Genomic DNA, 24,879 nt, shown 5'->3' on the forward strand with positions numbered 1-24,879 from the left:
ATGTGGCACCATTTTTCCATGAGAAAGTCAATCAATTCACAATTCATAGATGGAAATGAAGATTGTTAGTTGGTATTCCTAATTATTTTATACACTGAACTATTAATGGGATTCAGCTTTGTTGAGCAAAAATGCCAAGAAAAGTATGCAATTTTACTGTCAAGCACATTACGATAAATGAAGGGCAACATATGTGCTCTCAGAAATGGAAAATAACAACTGGGTAGAGGAATTATTGGAACTCTTGATAAAAATGAACAACAAAATCACAATATATTATGGCTGCAGAATGTACTCATATCCTTTCACTTCCTGCATACTTTACTGTGTTGTACATTTCCTTTAATTCAGACCAGTCTCTTTGACTAACACCCCCAAAGCATGATACTGCCATCACCATGCCTCAACATAGGGATGAGGTGATAAGCATTGCCTGGTTTTTGAAAAACATAGTGCTTGGAGTTCTGTCCAAAGAGTTCAATTTTTGTCTCATCAGACCAAATAAGCTTTTTCCTCAAACTACCAGGGTCATTTAAATGCTGTTTGGCAAACTCCAGCTGGGATGCCATATGCCTTTGCTTAATAGTGAGTTCCATCTAGGCACTATAAACAGGTGTGTGCCTTTCTAAACTAAGTCCAAAGAACTCAGTTTGCCACAGTGGGTTCCAAACAAGTTCTAGACACATCTTAAGGATAATCAAAGCAAACATGATGCACCTAACCACAATCTGGAATATACTGTAAACCTAAAGGGTCTGAATGACTTCATAAATGAGAGATTTCAATACATTTTCAAACTTTTCTAAAAACATGTTTTCATTTTGCAATTATGGGTTATTTAGTGTAAATAGTGGGCAAAAATAAAATCAGTAAATTTTGCAGAAAGTGAAGGGGGCTTTTGTTCTTCTATAATTATTTTAAAACAAATGCATAGAAATTGGTAGCAAGCAGGTCAGCAGAATGAAGAAACTGCAGAAAATGAATCACAGCTGTGAATAAAATTCAAGAAACTGTCACTGAAATTCTCCACATTAGAGGGTGAAGTTATCACAATCTACTGTTCACTGAGGACTTGACACCACAATTATAAGGGCTACATCATTGGATGCTAACCTCTCATCAACAACAAAATATATAAATAGAAAATAATTGGATAAAAAGTGGTAAACTAGTGCCAACTTAAATCCAACTTGAATAAATGAGACAAAAATAATTCACTACTGAAAAGACAGCAAGGTAAAAGTTTGAAGAACCATACAAGAGACAAATGATCCAAAGTGTACTTCATAACTATGAAACAAGGTAGAGACAGTGTTCACTGCTTGTCATGCATTATCACATGTGCATTGGCTCACTTATAATTATTGACAATAAGACTTTGCAGAATTGTTTTGATTTTGTAAACATGGGAAGGTTTACAGATTTCTTAGATCTGAATGAATATGCAGTAGTCATAACTGTGTTTATCTAAAAACAGAGGAGACTATCTGCCTGAGAAGTCAATCTACTTACACAAATATTTCACTACTAGGGGGGCAAGCCCCCCGACGCGTTCGGCGCCCAACCCCCAGTTGTGGCCAGAATATTAGTAAAATCTGTAAATGTACAATTGAAAAATTATTATTTATTGGAGTCAAAATCACAAAATTCTATAACTATGTAAAAGAAAAATTAATTATTATTTAACTGAATGAAAATCATGAAATGAGAATAAAATATTTACTCTCTTACCGATTGGAGCTTTCCCATTAAACTGATGTCCACTATGCTCAATGAGTATTTATTAAGAGACTAAAGTACTAGGGTGTTGTACCGTGTTAGCCATTATGAATGTAGAGAAAAGCCAAGCAAAATGACACCTTTTATTGGCTAACTAGAAAGATTACAATATGCAAGCTTTCGAGGCAACTCAGGCCCCTTCTTCAGGCAAGATGTAATCAATTAAGAGACTAAATAAACGATCCATTCGTTTTAAATGACATTCTTATAAATCACGACTTTCTTGATATTTTAGTTTATAATTTAAAAATGGAATAAGAATCTAAAACTTTAACAAAATCACATTAAAGTTCGATAAATTCTGAAAAGAATGATACCAAACATATATATGTAGGTTTTAAAATAAGCCTGATTTAAAGTGTGACAAAAAACGTGCCATAAAATCATTACACTTTTAGGCTTAGGATTTTATATATATATATATATATATATATATATATATATATATATAGAGAGAGAGAGAGAGAGAGAGAGAGAGAGAGAGAGAGAGAGAGAGAGAGAGAGAGAGAGAGAGAGAGAGAGAGAGTAGATAATAAACCATGGATCATCAACACCATTTGTAATTTACTGAAGACGTGTAACAATGCAGTTCAGGTTGGTAATATGGACACATACAAGAAATGAACCTAAAATTCTGGAAAGCAGTTAATGTTGACAAAACCCACCACTGGGATAAGTTGTAAACAGAGTACAGCAGTATGTATGATGCATATAAACTGCCTGTAGAAAGGCCAAAAAATACTTACTAATAATAAAGAAAACAAAAATAAACACTTTTTCTTCCTGGGATGAGCTTAATGTTTTCAATACAGTTTTTATCCACAGCTCATATGGTTTTTCAACAGCCACACATACTAAAAATTGCATGTTGAATGTATTGTCTGGTGTTACATTTAAAGTACTGTATATATGATGTTTGACTTACTGCCTGTGCTTGTATTTAATGTCTGATGTTGGTATTGCACTAATTAATAGATAGATAGATAGATAGATAGATAGATAGATAGATAGATAGATAGATAGATAGATAGATAGATAGATAGATAGATAGATAGATAGATAGATAGATAGATAGATAGATAGATAGATAGATAGATAGATACTTTATTAATCCCAGGGGGAAATTCACATCAATACAACAAATGGGAGACATATGTTTTATTATATATACATCTGAACACTTGTCCATACAGGAAATCAAGGGGCAAGGTGGGCCAGGACAAGTACTGATCTCTTCGATCTTCATTCTGTTCTGCTACTAGCAGTGCTAAGGTAAGTTTCTTTCAGAACAGGACGAGCAACACTTCTGATACATGTATCTGTTTATCTGCCTTAACCTTTCTCCTCAACAATCCACCACCTCCACTATCATTTGCCTTGACTGTTGGTAACATTGCAACCTTTATTCAGGAAAAGGTGGCTGGTAAAAGCAGTCAATTTTCATCTCTCCAACTAGCCAGTCTGCTCCCTCCTAAAAAACACAATATTCTCCACTTTATCCCCTCTATTCACCTCTGATGTTTCCAACCTTCTCTTTGGTCACCACACTACCTGTCCTTCTAACACCATCCCCTCACTTCTCCTCAAGGCTGTCTCTCCTTCGCTCATTTCTGTAGTCTCATGCATCATCAACACCTCCTTCAGCAAAGGTACCTTTCCCTACTGTGTTGAAACAAGCCCTGATAACTCCCTTATCAAGAAGCCCACACTTGATCCATCTCAAGTAGGTAATTACAGACCACCCTCTCTCATCTTATTTCTATCCAAAACACTTGAGTGTGCTTTCTCTAACCATGTCTCATCCTTCCTTCTACAGGACAGACTGCTTGACCCTAAACTGTCAGGCTACAAGAGGGGCCATTCCACTGAGACAGCTCTACTCACTGTTGTCAACATGTTATGACTGGCTTGAGCTACCAACATGTCATCTCTCCTCTCCTTTGACACAGTTAATCATTAGATCCTTACTGCCACTCCCTCTCTGACCTTGGCATCACTGGTACTGCCCTCAGGTGGTTTGAGTCCTTACTGCCACTCCCTCTCTGACCTTGGCATCACTGGTACTGCCCTCAGGTGGTTTGAGTCCTACCTCTACTGCAAGCATGAGGGTGGCCCAAGGATCGGTGCTGGGCCCCCTTTCTCTTCTCCCTATACAATTCCTCTTTTCTCATAATTATCCTGTCTCATGGTTTCTCATATCAGCGTTTTGACAATGATATGCAATTTTACCTGTCCTTCCCTCCAGAGGACCACATGTGATCAGCTAGATCTCGGCATGTCTCACTGGTATTGCAACCTGGATGGTATTGCAACCTGAATGATAAAGCACCAATACCAGCTCAACCTAGCAAAGATGGACCTTCTTGTTATCCCAGCTCCTTCGTCTTTTCAGCTCCCATCTTGTTTTCGCCAACACCCACCAAATCTGTACGCAAACCATGGGATGGTGATTGATGACCAGCTATCCTTCACTGACCATGTTGCAATGGTCTCTCATTATTGCAGACTCACTCTATACAACATCTGCAAGATCAGACCATATCTGATGGAATATGCGGCAGCACATCTGGTGTTTAACCAGCCAAGTTGTCACTCCTTTCATGTCACCCCTCTTTTCAGATAACTATATTGGCTCACTGTAGCAGTACATATAAAGTTTAAATCCTTGATGCTTGACTGCAGGCTAGTTAGTAGGTCAGCATCAATACATATGGACATATTTATGAGGTCAAATGCTCCTTCTCACCCACTCAGGTCTGCGGATAAACAGCATCTGGTGATGCCACCTCCGCATGGCATCAAATCTCAATCCAAACTCTTTTCATGTATAGCTCCTGGAGGAACGAGTTGTTCATTCTCATTCAATACTCTGACTCCTTCAATGTGTTTAGGAAGCACTTAAAGACTCTTCTTGTTCAGAGAATTTCTGTCTAAACATCTAGTTTTTAGGTTGTTGTAACCTATGAATTGTAACAGACTTGCATTTTGCTATGAGCTCTTCAGTTGTGATGATTAATTTTGGAACCCATAACCACTTTCCCCTTAACACTTACTCTCCCCCAGACTGATGTTACTCGATTATGAATGCCTTTTTTGTAAGTCACTTTGGATAACAGCATCTGCTAAGCAAATAAATGCAATGGTAAAAATATAAAGGTGGAATAAAAAACAAATGAGTTCAACTTCAAGTTCAAGTACTTTATTGTCATTGTGTAACACAACAAAATTACTTTTTGTGACAGCCCCAAAGTGCATTTAAAGAAAAGTCAAATAATTCCAAAAATGTCATATACAGTGTTAAGTGATCAAGTAACCAGAGCAAATTATTATTGCTCAAAGTACAGCAGCATAAATTGTTATTGCACCTGTTAATGAATAGTACATGACATATTCTATATTGTATTACAGTAGTATATTGCACATTACCAATATAGCGTATTGCACATGTTCAATTAAAAATGATCTCAGACTGAGGAGATTCAGAGTTCAGAAAGTTTATGGCAGATGGGAAAAGGCTATTTTTTAGTCTGTTTGTGCATACACGGATTGACCTAAAGCTTCTTTCTGATGGGAGGAGTTCAAACAAAGAATTTCCAGGATGAGTTTTGTCCTTGAGAATGTTTTTGGCCCTTCTCACACAGCGAGTCTTATACAAGTGTTTGAGTGATGGCAGTTCAGTCCCAGTAATGGCCTCTGCTGTTTTTATGACCTACTGCATGGCTTCTTTGCAGCCTTGGTGCAGCTGTTGTACCAGGCCATCATGCAGTTAGCTAAGATGCTCTCTATAGTGCATCTATAGAAATTAACCAGCAGCTTCTGGGGGAGGTCAACTCTCCTTAGCTTCCTGAGAAAATAGAGGCGTTTTTGTGCTTTGCCTATTATAGCCAAGTTGTTGTCAGCCCAGGACAGGTCCTCTGAGATGGTGACTCCTAGAAATTTAAAGCTGGAAACTCTCTCCACAGCATCTGCATTGATTATTATCGGACTGTGATTGGTCTTTTTAGTGGTCCTAAAACACTGAATAAAATATGAAAAAGTAAATCACATTAAATTTTGCTAATTTTATCGCTGCATATGTCATGTAATTTTCAAATATGGTTAATCCCGACCAGGGTTGGCAACAAACCCCGGGACTGAGTGCATCAGTCTATTGCAGGTGAACATACATACACACAGGGGCCAATTTAGTGTCATTGTCTTTGGACAGTGGGAAAAAACCCATGAGGACATGGGTAGCATATGCAAAATCCAAACAGGGAGGACCAGTGATGTGAACCCCAGTCTCTTTAGTGTGAGGTAGCAGTGCTACCACTATGCCACCATGTCACCCATTACTGTATATGTTATTTTGAATTTAATAAATGTCTGGCTTTCAATTTCAGAATGCTGTTTTATGAACGTTTAACTTGCATGAGCTTAAAGGTTTTGCTATTTTTCGTCTTACATTTTTGTCATCTTTCTTAGAATTTGGTTTAAATATTTGCCCAGAGGAGAAAAATAATTTCTATGTATGACAACCAGACTACAATGGCATAATGTATTCTTTAATAGATTTGACATTGTGTGATTTACACCTGGTAAGACTCTCAGCTTCAATCCTTAATTGCTAAAAACAATTCATTACAAAAGTGTTTGAGTTATGAGGCAAACTATTATAGAAAAGAAAAAAATAAAATTGCATACTTTGCCTCCAAAAGGTGACCTTTCTGTAATTTTTCAGCCTGACATTTATAGAGTCTTTTATTTTTCACAGCAAATTTTAAGTGAAACATTTTGTAAATTTAGTTTGATGTCAATTCAAGCTGGAGAGGTGTTTTTGAAGAGGAAATTTAAATTTTCTGGCAAACAAGGAGACAATGATTTTATGTGCATTAAGTGAAAATAACATTATTCTCTCTCTCTCTCTATACATACATGTATATCTGTCTTCATTTTTCATATTTTTATGCCAAAAATACACAACTCTTATTTCATTTATGCAGGCTATACTGTACTGATCTGAAAAGCTTGTACAAAAGCAACGAAAGAATCTTAAATGGTAATTAAGAATAAACATCAAGAACCCCCACACACCCACACCTAATTATTACGTTTCAATTGATGGTTGATAAATTGGTCATGTTGTTCACAAGCTGACAAAAATACTGTCTCTTCCCAAAAGTTTTATACATGAACATCAATGGGTTGTTGTTTTGTCTTGGTAGAGTAATATATATTGCTCTACTTTCCCCTATTGTATTATTAATATGTAGCCTTAGAATGCCTAATCTCACAGACTTACCACTGTTTATAAGGTATTATCTATATATATAAAATCCCTATGTGCGTCCAGGTGTCCAGTGCGCATGCGCGGGGCACGGTGCTATGCGCGATATTACTGTCAGAGAAAGTTAGAGGCATTTTACGGAAATACAAACCAGTATTACTGCGAGAGGAAATTAAAGGTACACAATACAGTGACGCATATTACAGCCACATACAAGCCAGTATTACTGTCAGAGGAGATTAAAGACATATTACCGACGCGCACGCCTGTATTACCGCCAGAGAAAATTAAAGGTATATTACGGATGTACGGACGTACAAGCCAGCGGACGTACAAGACGGTATCCTTCAATAAGGGCGCGCACAGGCATCCTTCAATAAGGGCGCGCACAAAAGGGCGAGCCTCAAAAGGACAACCTCAATTGGGCGCAGCGAAAAAAGGCGCGCGTAAATAAAGATCTGCACCTATTCACATATTCCATAGCCGTTTGAACTAAATTATCTAAGCGCCCTTATTGAATAGAGCCGTACAAGACAGTATTACTGTCACAGAAAATTAAAGACACACAATACACGGCGGCAGCCCACGAAGAACGGTCAGCTCACCAAGTAAACATCAACAAAAGAAAGGCTGAAAGAAAGAAAAATACGACCAACAAAAAGAATGAGGTCAAAGTCCCTTGCCATTTAATATAAACTGTTCCTACTGATGTTTATGCACTACTGTTCTAGCGCCCGTTATTGTAACGGGCTAAATGACTAGTTGTATATAACTTATCCCCACCTTCCCTTCTATATCTATAACTTCAGGCAATTAGATGTAGTAAAAAGACAAGCAGAAGTTAAGTTACACATAAAATAATGTATTATTGATAATATTCATAAATAATAATAAAATACAAAGTACATTTGAATATTGGTAACCATACAACCTGATTAAATGGTGATATGTAGTTCAGGCGGCACACAGACTTGTAGTTACTTAAATGTCTCTAGTTAAGGCATCATTGGTGCTCAGCTTTCTGCCACATGTCTGTTCAATATGGCCGCTGAGCTGTGCTCTTCATTGTGTTGTCTTCATCATCACAGGTTAGCAAGAGATACTTCTTTCAGATGTTGGTTAGTAAGAGAGAGATTGTGAGGTTAAACACGTACATTTATAGATGTTCTGTCCAACCCCTACAGCCAATAGGACATCATGGTACTTAAAGGCCTCTGAGACAAGCCAATTCCAAACAGCCATACCTCAGACCAATGGGGGAATACAACATCTTAACACCTGCCCCCAAACCATATGTTAAAGTACACCTTAGCCTACTTACGGGGGTAGAAATGACTTTAGCAAAGAAACACTCGCCAAACTGGTTTAAGACACATCCCCCAAATCCTGTTGTAAAATTCAAACAGACCCATTCCTAAGGGGGAGGGGTAAACACTAAATTACATTGCTTTGCCTAAATTGCAAATAAAGACATACAAGATATTTATCAAGTTATATGTAAAATCTCACATCACAACAGTTGTTATTTGCTTTATTTCTTAATAGTCTCACCTAGGTACAGTATATGCATCTGCTTCCAATATAATTTGTATCCTTCATTTACTCACATAGCAGACATACTGTATAATTAACAATTACCTTCATTTAAATCATGTAGGAATGTTTCAACATGCACAGCCAACTATTTAATACATTGCAAACTATAACAACTCAATGTATCAACATTATTACACAGTAAGTACAGTATATTCCTTTAAAACTTTCAGAATCTTGGTCAGTTTTCTCCTTTCAAATCCTTTAGTTTATGTATGAGAGACAGGAGTACTTTTCATAATTCACTTGCTGGTTACTTTGAAGCTTTACCAGGTTATGTTTTGATAACCCTTGTGATATTGGTCTGCTGAAAAGTTTGAAGAAGGTACAGAATTGTGAAGAGTTATGATAATGAACTGTCAATATAATCAACCAGCCAGGTATTTTGAATATGAGCATTGATTTTCAAACACTTTCAAATGGGTCTGTAGATAGATTAAAAGTTTATTCATACCTGTTTTAGGGCTATGCTAAGCCTTTGTATTAATAGAGAGTCACAGACACCAAAGGACAGCTTGTGTAGTGTTCTTGATTTGGACTAACAAATGAATTTTGCTGGACCAACAACCTGTAGCAACTGCAACTCTTCAGATACTGAGTTTGGGATGTAGGGCATATGCTAATATTATTTGCAAATCGACACAGTATGTTCAGAATTTTTGGCAACATTGGCTGAGTAGATGCTATCAAATAATATAATTTAATGTGAACTACATTTGATTTTTAAACTGTATAAACATTGTAACATGTTTTTTTCTGAATAAGTTAAACCAGGGGTAGTCAACCTTTTTATACCTACCGCCCACTTTTGTATCTCTGTTAGTAGTAAAATTTTCTAACCGCCCACCAGTTCCACAGTTATAGTGATTTATAAAGTAGGGAATTAACTTTACTTTATAAAATTTATAAAGCAGAGTTACAGCAAGTTAAAGCATATAATAATAATTACTTACCAAGTACTTTATGTCGGATTTTCGCTAAGTTTGGCAGAATAAATCTTTATAAAACAACTTACTATAGTTAAATTAGTCAATTAGTATGTAATCGCAGCGCCGTTTGGTTGCTCCGCTACCGCCCACCATGAAAGCTGGAACGCCCACTAGTGGGCGGTAGGGACCAGGTTGACTACCACTGAGTTAAACAATCACTTTGACCTACGGCATATAGTACATAATGTATAATGCAGTCATTTTACCAGTGATAGCTTCTGTATATGCAGTGAAAATGGAATTTCCTTGTACTTCATGTGTACATGCGGAACATTTAACAGTACCAGCACTCACATGAAACTTGAGCATTAATGGAAGTACTTTATATATATGTATTGTCGGCTGCAGGGTCGCACCAGCTTCCCAAATCCGACACAGACAGATGCACAACATGGGCTTTTAGTTGGCTGTGGGAAACTCTTCCTAATCCTTTCCCACCTGCAGTACACATACACAATAATAATAAAGCACTCTTCTTCTCTTCACTCTGTTTATGTCTTTCTGCCTCCACTCCTGCTCCAGGAAGCTTGTCCCTCTTCCTCCCGGAGCAGGGGAAGGCAGCTCCTTATAAGTAATCTCTGGAAGTACTTCTGGTGTCCTGAAGGCTTGGCCCGGGAGCACCTCTGGATAAGACTGGAGCTCCCACGAAGTAGGCTCCCCAGTTCCCGTAGCATTCCCTGGAGACACCCATGGCACACAAAAGGCGTGAGTCACAGAACTCCAATTCCCATGAAGTGGTGACTCTGAGGCTAGGGATCTGCACTGGCAATCGGAAGGTTGCCGGTTCGAATCCCGTAAATGCCAAAAGAGACTCTGGTCTGTTGGACCCTTGAGAAAGGCCCTTAACCTGCAATTGCTGAGCGCTTTGAGTAGTGAGAAAAGCACTATATAAATGCAAAGAATTATTATTATTATGAAGCCCTGCGGGAATCCCTGGTGCTGCTGCAACCCAGGGGGGCTGCCATCTAGCGCTCTGGGGGAGAAAATGCCCTGTGCACGCTCTCTCCCCAAGTCCTTTAATCTCCTGGGCATCCTGGATAGGTAAGACTGTTGGCTATCCCTTACAGTATGTATAAATATCTGCAGCCACTTATGTCCTGTGACTACTTTTTCTGTTTATTGCCAGATTAATAAGGTGTTTCCCAATCAGTTTCATTTCCCTAGTCTCATAGTCCATTCATATCATTGATTAACTGTTAACTGGTGTTTAATTCAGCAGGAAACATTGCTTTTGGATGAGTGTAGACCATACTAAGAACTGCATGAGTTAAGCATCCACAATAAATGACTAGCATTCAAGAGATGCAGACAATTACGGAGAGCAAGTCGATATTTCAAGAGACACATGGGTTAACAAATCTACTCTATGAGAAAAGCTGTGCAGTTTTGAGCAAAATGTATATTCTAATGTGTGACCCAATCAAAAGCTAATACATGCTTGGCAAAGCCTAAGACTGACACAACTATATGGATGGTTTGCCTAAGAACGAGCAAAGTAAAACCAGATAGATTTGCTTCATCTTGTTAGGTCAGCGCCAAGTCCAGATCCGTGGAAAGATATTTTAGGACAATCCAGCATGATAGTGTGCTGAATCCCCTTCTATGCTCCTTGTTCACCTCTGACTGCATGATCAAACACAACTCCAACTTCATCATTAAATTAGTTGATGACACCAGATTCATAGGCCTGATTATCAACAATGATAAGACAGTTTATAAGGAAGGTGTCTATCTGCTGACAAAGTGGGGCCAGGAAAACAATTTCACTATTAAATAAAAAATAAAGGAGCTTGTTATAGATTAAAAAAAAAAACAGACCACATTGCAATTTACATCAGTGAAGATACTGGTGAAAGAGTGAATATTTTATTGTTCTTGGAGTGACCATAATTAACAAACTGAAGTTAGCATTACACATTTTGACTTTTGTCAAAAAGCTCACCAGCACCTCTACTTCCTCAGACATCTGAGGGCACCTGGCATTTTTCCATCTGTTATCTCAAACATCTACAGAGGCACAGTAGAATCCACTGTGTAGCCATCATGACATCCTAGTACAATACCTGCTCATCTCAGGATCGTAATGCACTGCAAAGAATCCATGAGAGTGACACAGAACATTATCAGCACCTAGCTGCCTTCTGTTCAGGACATGTATAAAAACTAAAAATTGAAGACCTTAGCTATCCTGCACAGCCACTTTTCTCACTGCTCCTTAGGGCCACTGGCACTTGTACCAGTGCTAAGTACAGCAGACTTTGAATTTATGTATTTTTTCAGTATTTCATTTGTGTCAATTACTTTGAGAAGACTTGCAAGCAAGTACTTTATTGTACTGTGTACACGTGGTAATAAATACTGAGGACATAAAGTTCGGACTTTGTTTCTAGTCTTGGCTTAGATGTCTTTTGGAAAACATGGGTGTCTCCCTATGTTTGCCTATGCTTCTGTGGCTCTTTAAGAAGACCATGCCAACAATAATCTCTTCCTTGAAGGCATTTCACCTAAGATAATAATTTGCACTTTGACTTGAGCCTACATTATTAGAATTTTCTATTTCTAGATTTTTGCTGCTAATACCTTGGTAGATTACTTAACAGGTAAGATTTTGGGATGTTTAGTTAGAAAAGCATTTTTTCAAACTTTAATGTTAAATCATTGTTGGAAAATACAAGTATATTTTTGTGCAGAAAAAAGTCAAGCAGCAATGACGTATGGCAAGGTGGGTTGTTTAAAACATAGCGCAAGTCTAAAGGTGGTAATCAGAAAGCCCAAGGTCACGTGGCATTTGGCCATTGACACCTTTTTTCAGTAACCCAAGGGCATACTCCAGGACAGTTGTATTTCTGTGTATCTTGTATTCAAATGGCATTCTATTCTGGACAAATTTTTGTCTTAAGACTAATTATCACTAGCTCTGACTCTTCTAATTAGGATTAATATGTTATGAAAATGGATCGACAGATTTCACTTTAATTTTTCAAACACAAAATTATAGTTTTACCTTTTATCTTCCTCTGTCTGGAGGTACACCGGTGCATTAGGATTCTAAAGATAAACCTGACTCACCAGCAACTCTTCTTAAATAAGCTGGATTTAGCAGAAAAATTATCATTAATACACTGACCCTGCACTCCACTGATTACATAGTGAGATCTCAGAATAAGAAATTATTACAGCAACTATTGAAGGACACTTAGTTCTCATTATACCTGCAAGAGCAGTCAGTCACTGCTGTGATTTGACATCTGAAGTGGCAATTTCAACTTATTAAGACAAGCTAAATTTTGAAAAAAAGGGTGCGAGCAAGTGAATAAGTAGGGTAATTGAAGGAGAAAACAAAAATCATGATATAGTCCGGCAGAAACCATCTTGACACCTTGCTTTTCACAAGTACATATGCTAGTGACAGTGAAAATGAATAACGCACAGAGCTAAGTGAGGTTAAAAAGTCAAGCGACTAAACCAAAATTTGGCATGACAGAGTGGTCTGTGGCCTTCCAAGTGTCTAAACAGCAATTGAGGATTAATTTTTTTCTATGTGCTATATATTTAATGGACATCTAGAGACATTCATATTCAGGAAATTTATTCAATGCACTTTCTTTTGACAGCTTCTCAAGATTAATAAACGCGCTGCTGCGGAAAAAAATGGCTATAATATGGCTTGTACCATATTTATGACATTTGGCAAAACCTAAATAAAACTAAATAAAATCTCAACTGAAGCTGAGATTGCCATAAATCCATACATTCCAAAGTACATTTTGGGTGACAGAAAGATTTTAACTGTTGCAGTTAATTTAAATTCCAAACCAGCACTGCTAGAGGCCTCATAGTACAGTGTGAGCCAAAAAGAAGTACCACATTTCTCAAGGTCAGTGTGCGAGATAGAGGCAGCTGAGTGGGTTGGGGTGAGGGTCCTTTGACAGGCGATCCCTTGTAATTTTCAGTAGGCAACATGCCTAGGTCCGGTGCACACTGTGGTTTTGCTCTCGAAGCATTCTTCAAAAACAACGAATCCATCATCAATATGCAACATGCCTTCTGAACGCACTTCAGCACTCCTCCTAACGGTGACGTCTCAAATCGGAAACCAATTCTTCAGTGGGTGGCTAAATTTAGACAGACAGGAACAGAAAATCTCCAGGCCGTTCTTGGACTGTACGAATGCCTGAAAACATCCAAGTTGAAAGGGCATCAATTTTGTAGTTTCGTAGATATTCAGCACGCAAACACGCTTCTGCCTTAGGCATTTCCAGCACGTCTTTGAGGAGGATTTTGCATGAGGACCTTACTTTCCATCCATACAAAATGATAGTAGTGCAGGAACTCACTGACAGAGACTGGGAGAGCCGTAGAGAGTTGTGCGTGAACATTCAGCAAACCATTCATTGAGATGCCATCATCATGTGCAGCAACGAGACACATTTTCATTTGACTGGTTGAGTAAATAAGCAAAACTTTAGCTTTTGTGCTGAAACCATCCCTCATGAACTTCATCAGAGACCCCTGAACAGTGAATGTGTTACAGTTTGGTGCGCAGTTGCAGAATTTGGCAATGTAGGCCCTTACTTTTTTGAGGAGGGGGGAGCAATGGTCACTGTCACTTCAGAAAGTTACATTGAAATGCTAGAGAACTTTTTGCAGCCTCAACTAGAAGAAATGAATGTGATGGATGCCTGGTTTCAACAGGATGGAGAAACAGCTCATGCGGATCTATGCAAGTTTTGTGGGAGATGTTTCCAGGGAAACTGATCTCCCTGCATGGCAAAGTTGGGTGGCCTTCACGTTCGCCTAATCTCGCTCTGTGTGATTTCTTCTTGTTGGGCAATCTCAATTCGAAGGTATACACACACCAACCTCAAAACCTTGAAGCCCTCAAGGATGCTATTCGCCTCAAAATCACTGCTATTCCCCTTGAAATGGCCAAACGAGTCATGCGTGCGTTCAGAAATCATCTCGAAGAGTGTATCACTAATAATGGCCACCACCATGAAGAAATCATTTTAAAATCAGTGAAAAAAACCTATTTTGTATACCCTTTCTTGTGTAGTAATAAAATTGATTTTATCTTGTAGTGTTTTTGTAGAATAAACTTTGAAATGTGGTACTTCTTTTTGGCTCAACCTGTATTTACAGTATTAACATTTTTTCATACTTCTTTCAAAAACACACCTACATAATCATTCTCAGAAGTTTTGACATGTCTCATATTCCAGCTACCTAACAAAAAAAATGACAAAACAAAATATAATGCAGAAAAAGCAAACAAAACAAAGATTCCATTCCATATAAGTCGTGTGTAATAGTATACCTCATCGGATTACATATACTAATAACAAATCTCTTCGTGATCTCCTCACATTCTTGATTTTTTTCCTGTGGGAATCTGAGCAACAGTCTTCCACATCCTTCACACCTTTGACTGTCTCAGACGCCTGTCCCTATTTGCACTGTTTTCGCTGAATAGTCAATTCATTCATTGTTAGCTATTTGTGCTGAATGTGGCTGGCTTCTATGCCATAAACAAGCCTGTCCCATAGCATTTTATTTAGGTTCCAGGTAGAGATGTGAGAAAATTCAATTAAAATTAAACGCACAGGGCCTACTTCAATAAACTATATTGAATAATGCTCACTGATTATGGCAAGAGACAGTGATGATGTTTTGCATGTTGAATAGTACTGTACTTGTGACATCACTGAACCTATGAATTCATGGACAGACCTGCATATATGCAAAGATTTCTCATAATTTAAATGTCTTAATCTAACAATTTTTTTAATAAAAGAATTGTCTTAGAAACTAAATGTGCAAAGAAATCTGACATTCGTATTCATGCAGAAATATAAATATTGCTACTAGAATTATTACTTGGAATACTACAATGCAGACATCTCCATTAATGGAATGGTTTCATTATGAAAAATAAATTACTTGTTGCTAAATTGTTTCATAAATATTTTGATAGTCCTTTTAGATATTTTTAAACAGATCATATGTACTTCAGTGCAAACTACAACCATTATGACACATGAATAAAATTCAATATCATGTGACTGTGTGCACAGCAGGCACTGTTCAACAGCTGACATACTACCACAATATTTCAATTATACATAAGTGATGGTTAGTAAAAGAGAAATAACATATTCTTATACCCACTTAATCCAATTCATAGTCAGAGGGAAACACTGCATGCACTGTGTTTTTCTAGCCTGAGCTGGAGTGATGATCTTTGCCCATTACTAACTACTCTCATCTCACGCTTTGGAAACATTTTACAATTACTAATGATTTACTATATAAGTAGGCTCTGTCTTCTCTTTGGTGTTCATCCCTAGAGTTTTTACTTTGTCTCCAACACTGGTAGATCTCTTTTCATTTGATTGTTAAGGTTTATTTTATTTTAAAAATAAGATTTCATCTAAGTCTTGTACTGTTCTCTTGTGCAGTCATTTGAGTTCTAGAAATTTTGACCACAACTTGGCCAGTCTCTGTACTACTGGTTTATTGCTTTTGGATACATACAAAACAGCATGCCATTTTCCATGCATCAAGATTTCACAAAATTGCCTGAAGCTAAACTGAAGGTGGGTAGCATTTTGACTAACCATTACATAATATCAGGTAATCTGTCCAGTCTTTAAGACAGCTTTCATTTTTTTGCTGGGGACTGGCAGCTGAGTTATATAGGACCAGGCTGATGACCACTTTTTTATTAAACCTTAAAGTACAGAATCTGCCTCTTGTTTACATTGTCACAAACTGCTTTACTGTTAATGTTGATGGTGTTTTTGACTTACCTTACTGTGACACTGTTGATCAAAGCAACTAAGAAGTAAAGAGTTATCCTGAGCTTACTGGAATATGACAGCCCTGAAGCTACTCTTACTTCACTAGTTGTCTACAGATCATTTTCTTTGTTAATGAATTTTTCTTTCTGCATTTCATCTCCTTTGGCATTTCTCTCTTCTAAAGATTTTTGTCCATTTTAGTTTAATATGTAACGCTTATCACTGGAATCCAGACTCATATTCCATTCTAAAAACTGCTGATAACCAGCTCTCAAAAGAAGACTGATGGATGCAAATCCGCCATGGGTAACCTATGGATCTCTGCTAAATTCTTGTATACTAAGCTGAATACTAATAAAACGGAAGTACCTTTGGCGAGATAACCTACCAAATTCACAAACAGAGTTGTTCTTGTTATACCTCAAAATTCACAAACTTAGCCCATTAACCACTGCAGCCAGCGCTGAAGTGATAATCAATAGCACTCTGTGCTGTGAATGTAACATATGCAACAACATTTATTTATATATAAAAATTTCATACAACAATGTAGCTCAAAGTGTTTTACAAGATGACAAAGAAAAAGTTACAAGAAAAGGTAATAACATTAAAGAATAAGTAACAACAAAATAAAGTAAGGTCAAATGGCCAGGAGAACAGGAAAAAAAAAGACTCCAGTTAGGCTGGAGAAAAAAACTAAATCTGCAGAGGCTCCAGGACCAAAAGACTGTCCAACCCGACTAGGCATTTTACCTAACATGAATGTTACTATATATATACCATACCTGATAGACAGACATCTTATCTAAGAGAGGGGAAGAATTCTTACCCAGACTGGAAGCCGCAGGCGGATGGACAGGCAACCTGGCCGGTTATAGTTACAGTACCTTTCTTGGCCTGGATTAAAGCGAAGAACAGGAAAGGACTGTCTTTACTGGCCGTTTAATCCCCCAGGACGTTAGATATTTAGGACTACCATATCATCCAGAAAGGGTTCCAAATGGGAGAAACCAATATATATATAGTGTAGCAGGCGGCTGGAAGGACTGGGAGAGGGACCATACCTCCACCGGACCACAAGAGGGCAGCTGCCCTGGTTATTATGGGGACCACGGGAACCAAGCTTAGAAGCTCATCCCTATTGGGGCCCATGGACACCGTGAGGGGGGCCCGGAGGATCCTAGAGCCCTGGAAGTGCTGGCGGGAGGAATTCCAGGGTCACCCGGATTGCTTCCAGGTGCTCATGCGGCACTTCCGCCACACCAGGAAGTGCCGAAGTAAGTTCATTGGAGGCACCTGCATCACATCTGGGTGGAGATAAAAGGGGACCGCCTTCCTACGATCAGAGAGCCGGAGTCGGGTGGAAGAAGGCAACACTTGGGTGTGAGGAGGAAAGGCGGCCCAAGGAGGACCATTGAAAGGCTAAGGAGTGAAGGGTTTTTTGGTGCTGGAGCAATTTCTGTGTGCGGGACTTTGGGGACCTTGTTAATAAAACGTGTGTGTTTTTTAGAACTGCCGGTGTCAGTCTGTTTTTGTCCAGGCTGTCTTCTCACAATTGATATATATGTGCTCACAATTGATATATATGTGTGTGGGTATGTGTATATTTGCACTATAATAAAACTTTTCAGCTATAAAGTATTGTCTAAAATCTGATGCTACTTTTATCCTTATTATGTCAGTCAGTCAGACATTATCCAACCCGCTATATCCCAACACAGGGTCACGGGAGTCTGCTGGAGCCAATCCCAGCCAACACAGGGCATAAGGCAGGAACAAACCCCGGGCAGGGCGCCAGCCCACCACAGTCCTTATTATGTACAGTTTTCAATTATGTCTTTCTATTTCATTTACATTCCTGAATGAAACTATAAGATTCTGAAGTTAGAAAAGTGACTAGGACTCAACTCAATGAACCAATAACTGGCATTTTGTTCACTATCAAATCATCTTCAAATTGTTGTTAATGAATTGAAAAACAAGAACTTTGACACATCAAACTATTTTAATGCCAACCTGAGATGTTTTTTGCACTCCCAGAAAGAAATCAAAATTTCTTATGTTAAATAACTATTACACATTAATTACCCATTATTATATGTTATGATTTCCTTTTTTTCCTTGACAAAATATTTTTTGTTATTATTTGCTTTTTCTCTTTTGGAAATGCACATTAAGGGACAGCATTAATCTGTACCAGCCCTACATAAATTAATAAAGTATCTATGCTGCCAAAAATAATAAAATATAAAGTTTGAAAACTGGTGACCATCCTTCACTTACCTAACTCTTACTGTCTACAACTTTCCTCTCTCTTAGTAATGTGAAACAATCTGAGTTACAGTTACATGATGCAGGTACAACATGCCATGAAAATTTATAAAACTGTGCCCATATTTACAATATAATGATATTGATAGACATACTTAAATAATCATTCCTTTTTAACATACTTTGGCTTATTTCTTAGTTATGTAATAGTACCAAAATATGGTTTTCTCAAGATCCTTAAGGTGCTACTTTCTGCTACTTTACTTTATATCTACTGTCGAACTTTCTTATAAACATTTAGCATGTTAGTTGATATGAAAGCAAAAACACTTATGAACTTCAAGCTTTAATTAACATATTCAAATTATTAATATTTGTCTATAGGACGGGCACAACTGCATTGCTTAGTCTGTTGAAGTTTACAGAAGATTTATGATTTTTGATATGCCAAATGTACACAATATGAAATATGAAATTAAAGTAGATTAATAAGATATTTAATTAAGAAAAAGAATAACCAGTGTCTTACCCTTTCTTTGGCAACATAGATGATACGAAGATAGCACAATGTCATCAGGAAAATTAAGGTGAAAAGAGGAATATACCATCTGCATAAACAGAAAGTGAGCAATAATTATGATGTGTTTTAAAAACCTAAGAAAGTAATAATAAAACAAAAATTGTTACAGAATTTCAGTCATTAACAAAGCTGCTTGCATGGACTAGCAAAATGATGTTAATTGCAGTGGTTGCACTTATTTGATATCAGAGTTTAAGCTACTGTATATTCTATTTTGAATGTGAAAAGAAAACATCATGGATAAAAAGGCATGATAAACAGATTCTCAAGACATCATGGGGATAAGAGAGAAATATTGAAATGTAATTCCAAATGCCATGTGAATGAATCATCACAATGCACCTTCTAAGTCTTGGATACTGATAAACAAAGCAATATGTTAATTACCACTTGCAACTCCCAGGCCTGAGACCTAATTGGAAAGGTAAAACTGGTGACAAGGGCATTGATTTGCATTCACATTATATTTCAACAAGGTAAGATGCACACCTATTTAAAAAATCTTTCATATTTATATATATATATATATATATATATATATATATATATATATATATATATATATATGGTTGAAATAGTTTACTGTCAAATAATGCAAAGAGTACACGACACGTGTTTTGCCCTAATTCTGGCTCATCAGGCATACACACTCACTGCACCCCCCTCTCGGGGAATCAAACTTCGGACGTCAGTGCCAGAGGCGAAGCCTCTAACGTTGCGCCACGGTGTGTGGTTCGTTCATTTGACAGCATGTAGATAGGGGGTAATTACATTCATGGCATTCGTAGTCTGAATCACAATCTGATTGTATGGGTGGTTACCTACCAGGCTTCGCCTATAGCGCTGACGTCCGAGGTTCGATTCCCCGAGAGGGGGGTGTAGTGAGTGTGTATGCCTGATGAGCCCAGAATTAGGGCGAAACATGTGTCGTGTACTCTTTGCATCCAGCTCATGACGTTAAACCGAGCCGAATAACAACGGCGAACGACTGGCGCCGGTCAAGTAACTGGTCTAACTCGCTAGTTGCGAGCAGGGTGTGGTGATACCCTTGGTAGTTAAAAGCTACCAAAGCGGCGGATGAACCTAACAGAGAGGTAAACGGTGTCTACCTATGCTAGAGAACTAGCTTAGCGAGGAGAGGACTGTGGAACCGTCTCATGAAACAATCCACAAGAAACAAAACATGAGAGGACGACTTAACAAAACGGAATGCCAGCTGGGCGGTCGCCTGGATAAACAAGCGCCCCGTCGTAGACTTAGGGCAACCCTGGGGTTTACTTCGATAAATGAGCTACAGGGAAGGACCAGACAAACAGAGAGGCTGATTGATGCAAAACATTATGCATCAATCGGAACATGGAACGTGAGGACACTCTGGAAGGACGAGAGCCTTGAACTGCTTATCGACCATCTTAACAAGTGGTTCAGATGGGATGTGATCGGTCTGTCAGAGGTGAGAAGAATGAAACAGGGCTTAGTGGAACACGATGGACACAAACTTCTGTACTCAGGCGAAGAGAAAGTACATCAAGGAGGTGTCGGTTTGCTACTTTCAAAAAGGCAGTCAAGAGCTTAATCGACTGGAACCCGGCGTCGCCAAGAATCATCAGTGCACGGCTCACTGGACAAGGCCACAACATCACCATCATTCAGGCGTACGCACCAACTACAAGCCACAGTGATGAGGCTGTCAATTACTTCTATCAGACCTTACAGCAAGTCATCGATAAGGCGCCAAGAAGGGATGTCAAGCTTATAATGGGCGACTTCAACGCGCAAGTCGGTATCGATCACGACACATGGAAAGGCGTGCTGGGACACTTTGGCTACGGCTCAATGAACGAAAGAGGGGAAAGACTTCTCCAATTTTGCAGGCTCAACAAACTGAACATCATGAACACCTGGTTCAACCACAAGCCATCAAGGAAATGGACATGGAGCTCACCTGGAGATCGAACCCAGCAGATGATCGACTACATCATGATCGATCAGAGATGGCGTAGCTGTGCCCATAACACACGCAGCTTCCCAAGCGCAATAGTGCCGAATGTGCACAACGATCATAACCTCGTGATGGGCAACTTCAAGTTAAGATTCAACATCCAAAAAAGAACGGTCACAAAGAAGGTGGATATCGAACGACTGCAAAGACCCGAAGTCAAAGAAAGTTATAAGATTGAACTAAAAAATCGTTTTGAAGCGCTTAGCGGTCTAGTTGAAGAAACGAACGTGGACGAAGCACTGGAGGCAGTCAACGACACGATTAAGAGAACAGCGGAGGAGGTAATTGGCCTTAAGAGATACAGAAAGGCCCCATGGATCAGTGACGAAGTGCTCGACCTGTCTGACCAACGACGAGCTGTGAAGGCAATGAAGAACAATAATCCACAGGACGAGAATTTGAAACAACTATACTCACAGCTCAAGATCATCATAGACAAAAAGGTGGAGGAGTGCCGAGACGATTGGTTTAACAGACAGTGCTGCGAGGCAGAGGAAGCAAGCCGAAAAAACGATATGCGCACTCTCTTTCAAAAGGTCAAAACGCTCAAGAAAGGAGTCAAGCTGAATGAAAGGTGCAACAACATCAGAGACAAGGATGGCAACCTGCTCACCAAGGACATCGACATTCTCAAGCGATGGTACGAATACGGTAGAGGCCTCTATAATGCAAACATTGAAACGGATGGTGACGTTCTTGAACAATTATGGCCTAATTGCAAGAGAGAGGAAGAAGAGCCAGACCTTCTTGAAAGCAAAGTACGAGCAACCATTACGAAGATCAAGACACGGAAAGCTCCTGGTATCGACGACATTGAAGGAGAGCTAATCAAAGGCGGCGGAAGAGCAATGGTTCAAATCATGCACAAGATCTGCAACAAGATATGGGACACAGAAAAATTTCCGACGCTCTGGACTAAGTCTCTTGTAGTTACCATTCCAAAAAAAAGGGGACTCCACCAAATGCGAGAACTACCGCACGATAAGTCTTATCTGTCACGCAAGTAAGATCATCTTGGAGATTATCAGGAGCCGGATGAAGAACGCGATCGAAGTGCAAATGGCGGAGGAGCAAGCCGGATTCAGGTCAGGACGCGGTACAATTGAGCAGTTCTTCTCACTCAAACTGTTATGCGAAAAGTATCTCTCACTACAGGATAAAGAGCTTTACTTGATTTTCATCGACTTCAAGAAAGCATTCGTCTGAGTGTGGCACCAAGGCCTCTGGAAAGTACTACATCACTACGGCATACACCCAAAGCTGATCAGTCTGATGGAGAACCTGTACAAGCGAACGCAGAGCGCCACAAGAGTCGGAAGAGATGTGACAGAGTGGTTCCAACTAGCAATCGGAGTACGCCAAGGCTGCATATTGTCGCCAGATCTCTTCAACATCTATCTAGAGCACATCATGCGGGAGGCACTCGACGGACTAGAAAGCAAAGGAGCATGCGTGAATGGCAGAACGATTAACAACCTTCGTTTTGCTGACGACATCGGTCTTATAACTGAACTCCGCAGTCATGCACAACTCCTACTAAATAAGGTGGAAAGCGTCAGTTCAAGATACGGACAAGAGATAAGCGACACCAAGACAGTATGGATGCTGCTGAGCTCGAAGCCTGAGCAAGAAACGAAGAATAGAGATGAAGAGGGCATGTTGCTCAGAGGAAAGAAACTGTCTTCATGCTGCAGTTTTAAGTATTTAGGATCGACCTTAACCATAACGTGTGACAGCTCGAAAGACATCAGAACGAGAACAGCCATAGCCTTAAGTTCAATGAGCGACCTGGACAGCATCTGGAAGAACAAGAACATCAACAAGATAACCAAGATGAGACTATACAACTCGCTTATAGTACCGATTGCCTTGTACGGATGCGAAACGTGGACTCTTAGAAGTGCTGAAGAAAGACAACTGCTCGTGTTCGAGATGGCAGCGCTCAGAAAGATACTTGGAGTACGCATCATAGACAAGATGAGAAACGAAGACATCAGGAAGGCCCTCAACCAGACAGAAACGATAGTGCAACGAGTGCATGAACGACAACATAAGTGGCTAGGTCATGTACTCCGGATGGACAAGAACAGGATTGCTAACATCACACTACATGGAAGAGTGGTCGGAACCAACAAGAGAGGGCGACCAAGAACGACATGGGTGTCGGCAGCACTCTCAAGATATGACATGGGACTGCAAGATGTAACGCGGACGGCCCAAGACAGAGATCTGTGGCGTTTGATGTCTCCTCATGCTAGAGCCCACGTCGACGTGCAATTACAACACTGAGATATGGCGAAGAAGAAGAAGAAGATATAGCAAAATACCCACGCTTCGCAGTGGAGAAGTAGTGTGTTAAAGAGGTTATGTAAACATATATATATACATATACATATATACATATATATACATATCTACATATACAGATATCTACATATAGCAAAATACCCGCGCTTCGCAGCGGAGAAGTAGTGTGTTAAAGAGGTTATGTAACCATATATATACATAAACATATATACATATATATACATATCTACATATACACATATCTACATATACATATATATATACATATACACATCCACATATACATATATATATATATATATACATATACAAATTTACATACCTACATATTGTGGTGCCCGGCGGGCGTCAATGCCCGGCCGGGACGCCTAGGAGGAGTCCAGGACACGAGGTGGCGTCCTCCCTGGTTGTATTGGGGGCCACGGGTACAGAGCTTGGAAGCTCTACCCTGTAGGGGCCCGTGGCCACCGCCAGGGGGTGCCCTGATGCCTTGGGGACCCTGGACCCCAGCGCTTCCACCACACCAGGAAGTGCTGGGGGGAAGAGAAGAGGGAACACCCGGAGTGCTTCCGGGTACACAGCCGACACTTCCGCCACACTGGGGAGTGTCGGTGGAAGATTGCCGGGGAGCACCTGGAGCACATCCGGGTGTAGATAAAAGGGGCCGCCTCCCTTCAGTCAGAGTCAAGAGTCGGGTGGAAGAAGGATGACGTCAGGAGGAGGACAAGGAGGCGGCCTGAAGAAGGCACTGTGTTGTGGCCAGGACTTTGGGGTCTTTGGGGCTTGTGAGCACGGTATGGACAATGTAAATATTAACGTAAATAAACGTGTGTTGGGTGACTTGAGCGTGTCTGCCTGTCTGTGTTCGAGCCAGTCTCCACAATATATATATATATATAGATATAAATATAGACATACATATATACATACATACATTCACATATAAATATATATATATATATATATATATATATATATATATATATATATATATATATATATATATATATATATACTGTATATATACTGTATATATACATATCTACTTATTGGCTCCTGTATTTAGGATATAGCGGGTTGGATAATGGATGGATGAACATCTGTATGCATAGCCCTATTTGCCCGTTTTCGTTTTTTTCTTTCTTCAGTAATATTTCAGTAAACCCGGAGCTTGTCAGTTCAAATCCTGGTACTGACACCACTGTGTGACCCTGAGGAAGTCACTTCACCTGCCTGTGCTGCAAAAAACAAAAGTAATGTAACAAATTGTACCTCAGATGTTGCAAGTTGCT

General features: G+C 39.2%; 1 protein-coding gene across 2 annotated transcripts in view; it reads right to left on the reverse strand.

Moving 5' to 3' along the window:
* Positions 1–24,879, reverse strand: part of si:dkey-100n23.5 (uncharacterized) — a 667,944-nt gene that overhangs the window by 380,827 nt on the left and 262,238 nt on the right. For both annotated transcript variants that reach the window (XM_051926134.1, XM_051926133.1), the window contains one exon: positions 19,228–19,306. In XM_051926134.1, coding sequence (XP_051782094.1) covers positions 19,228–19,306 — 79 coding nt within the window. The remainder of the gene's footprint in view (positions 1–19,227; positions 19,307–24,879) is intronic.

This window comes from Erpetoichthys calabaricus, chromosome 4 (assembly GCF_900747795.2).
Source record: "Erpetoichthys calabaricus chromosome 4, fErpCal1.3, whole genome shotgun sequence".
Lineage (NCBI taxonomy): Eukaryota > Metazoa > Chordata > Cladistia > Polypteriformes > Polypteridae > Erpetoichthys > Erpetoichthys calabaricus.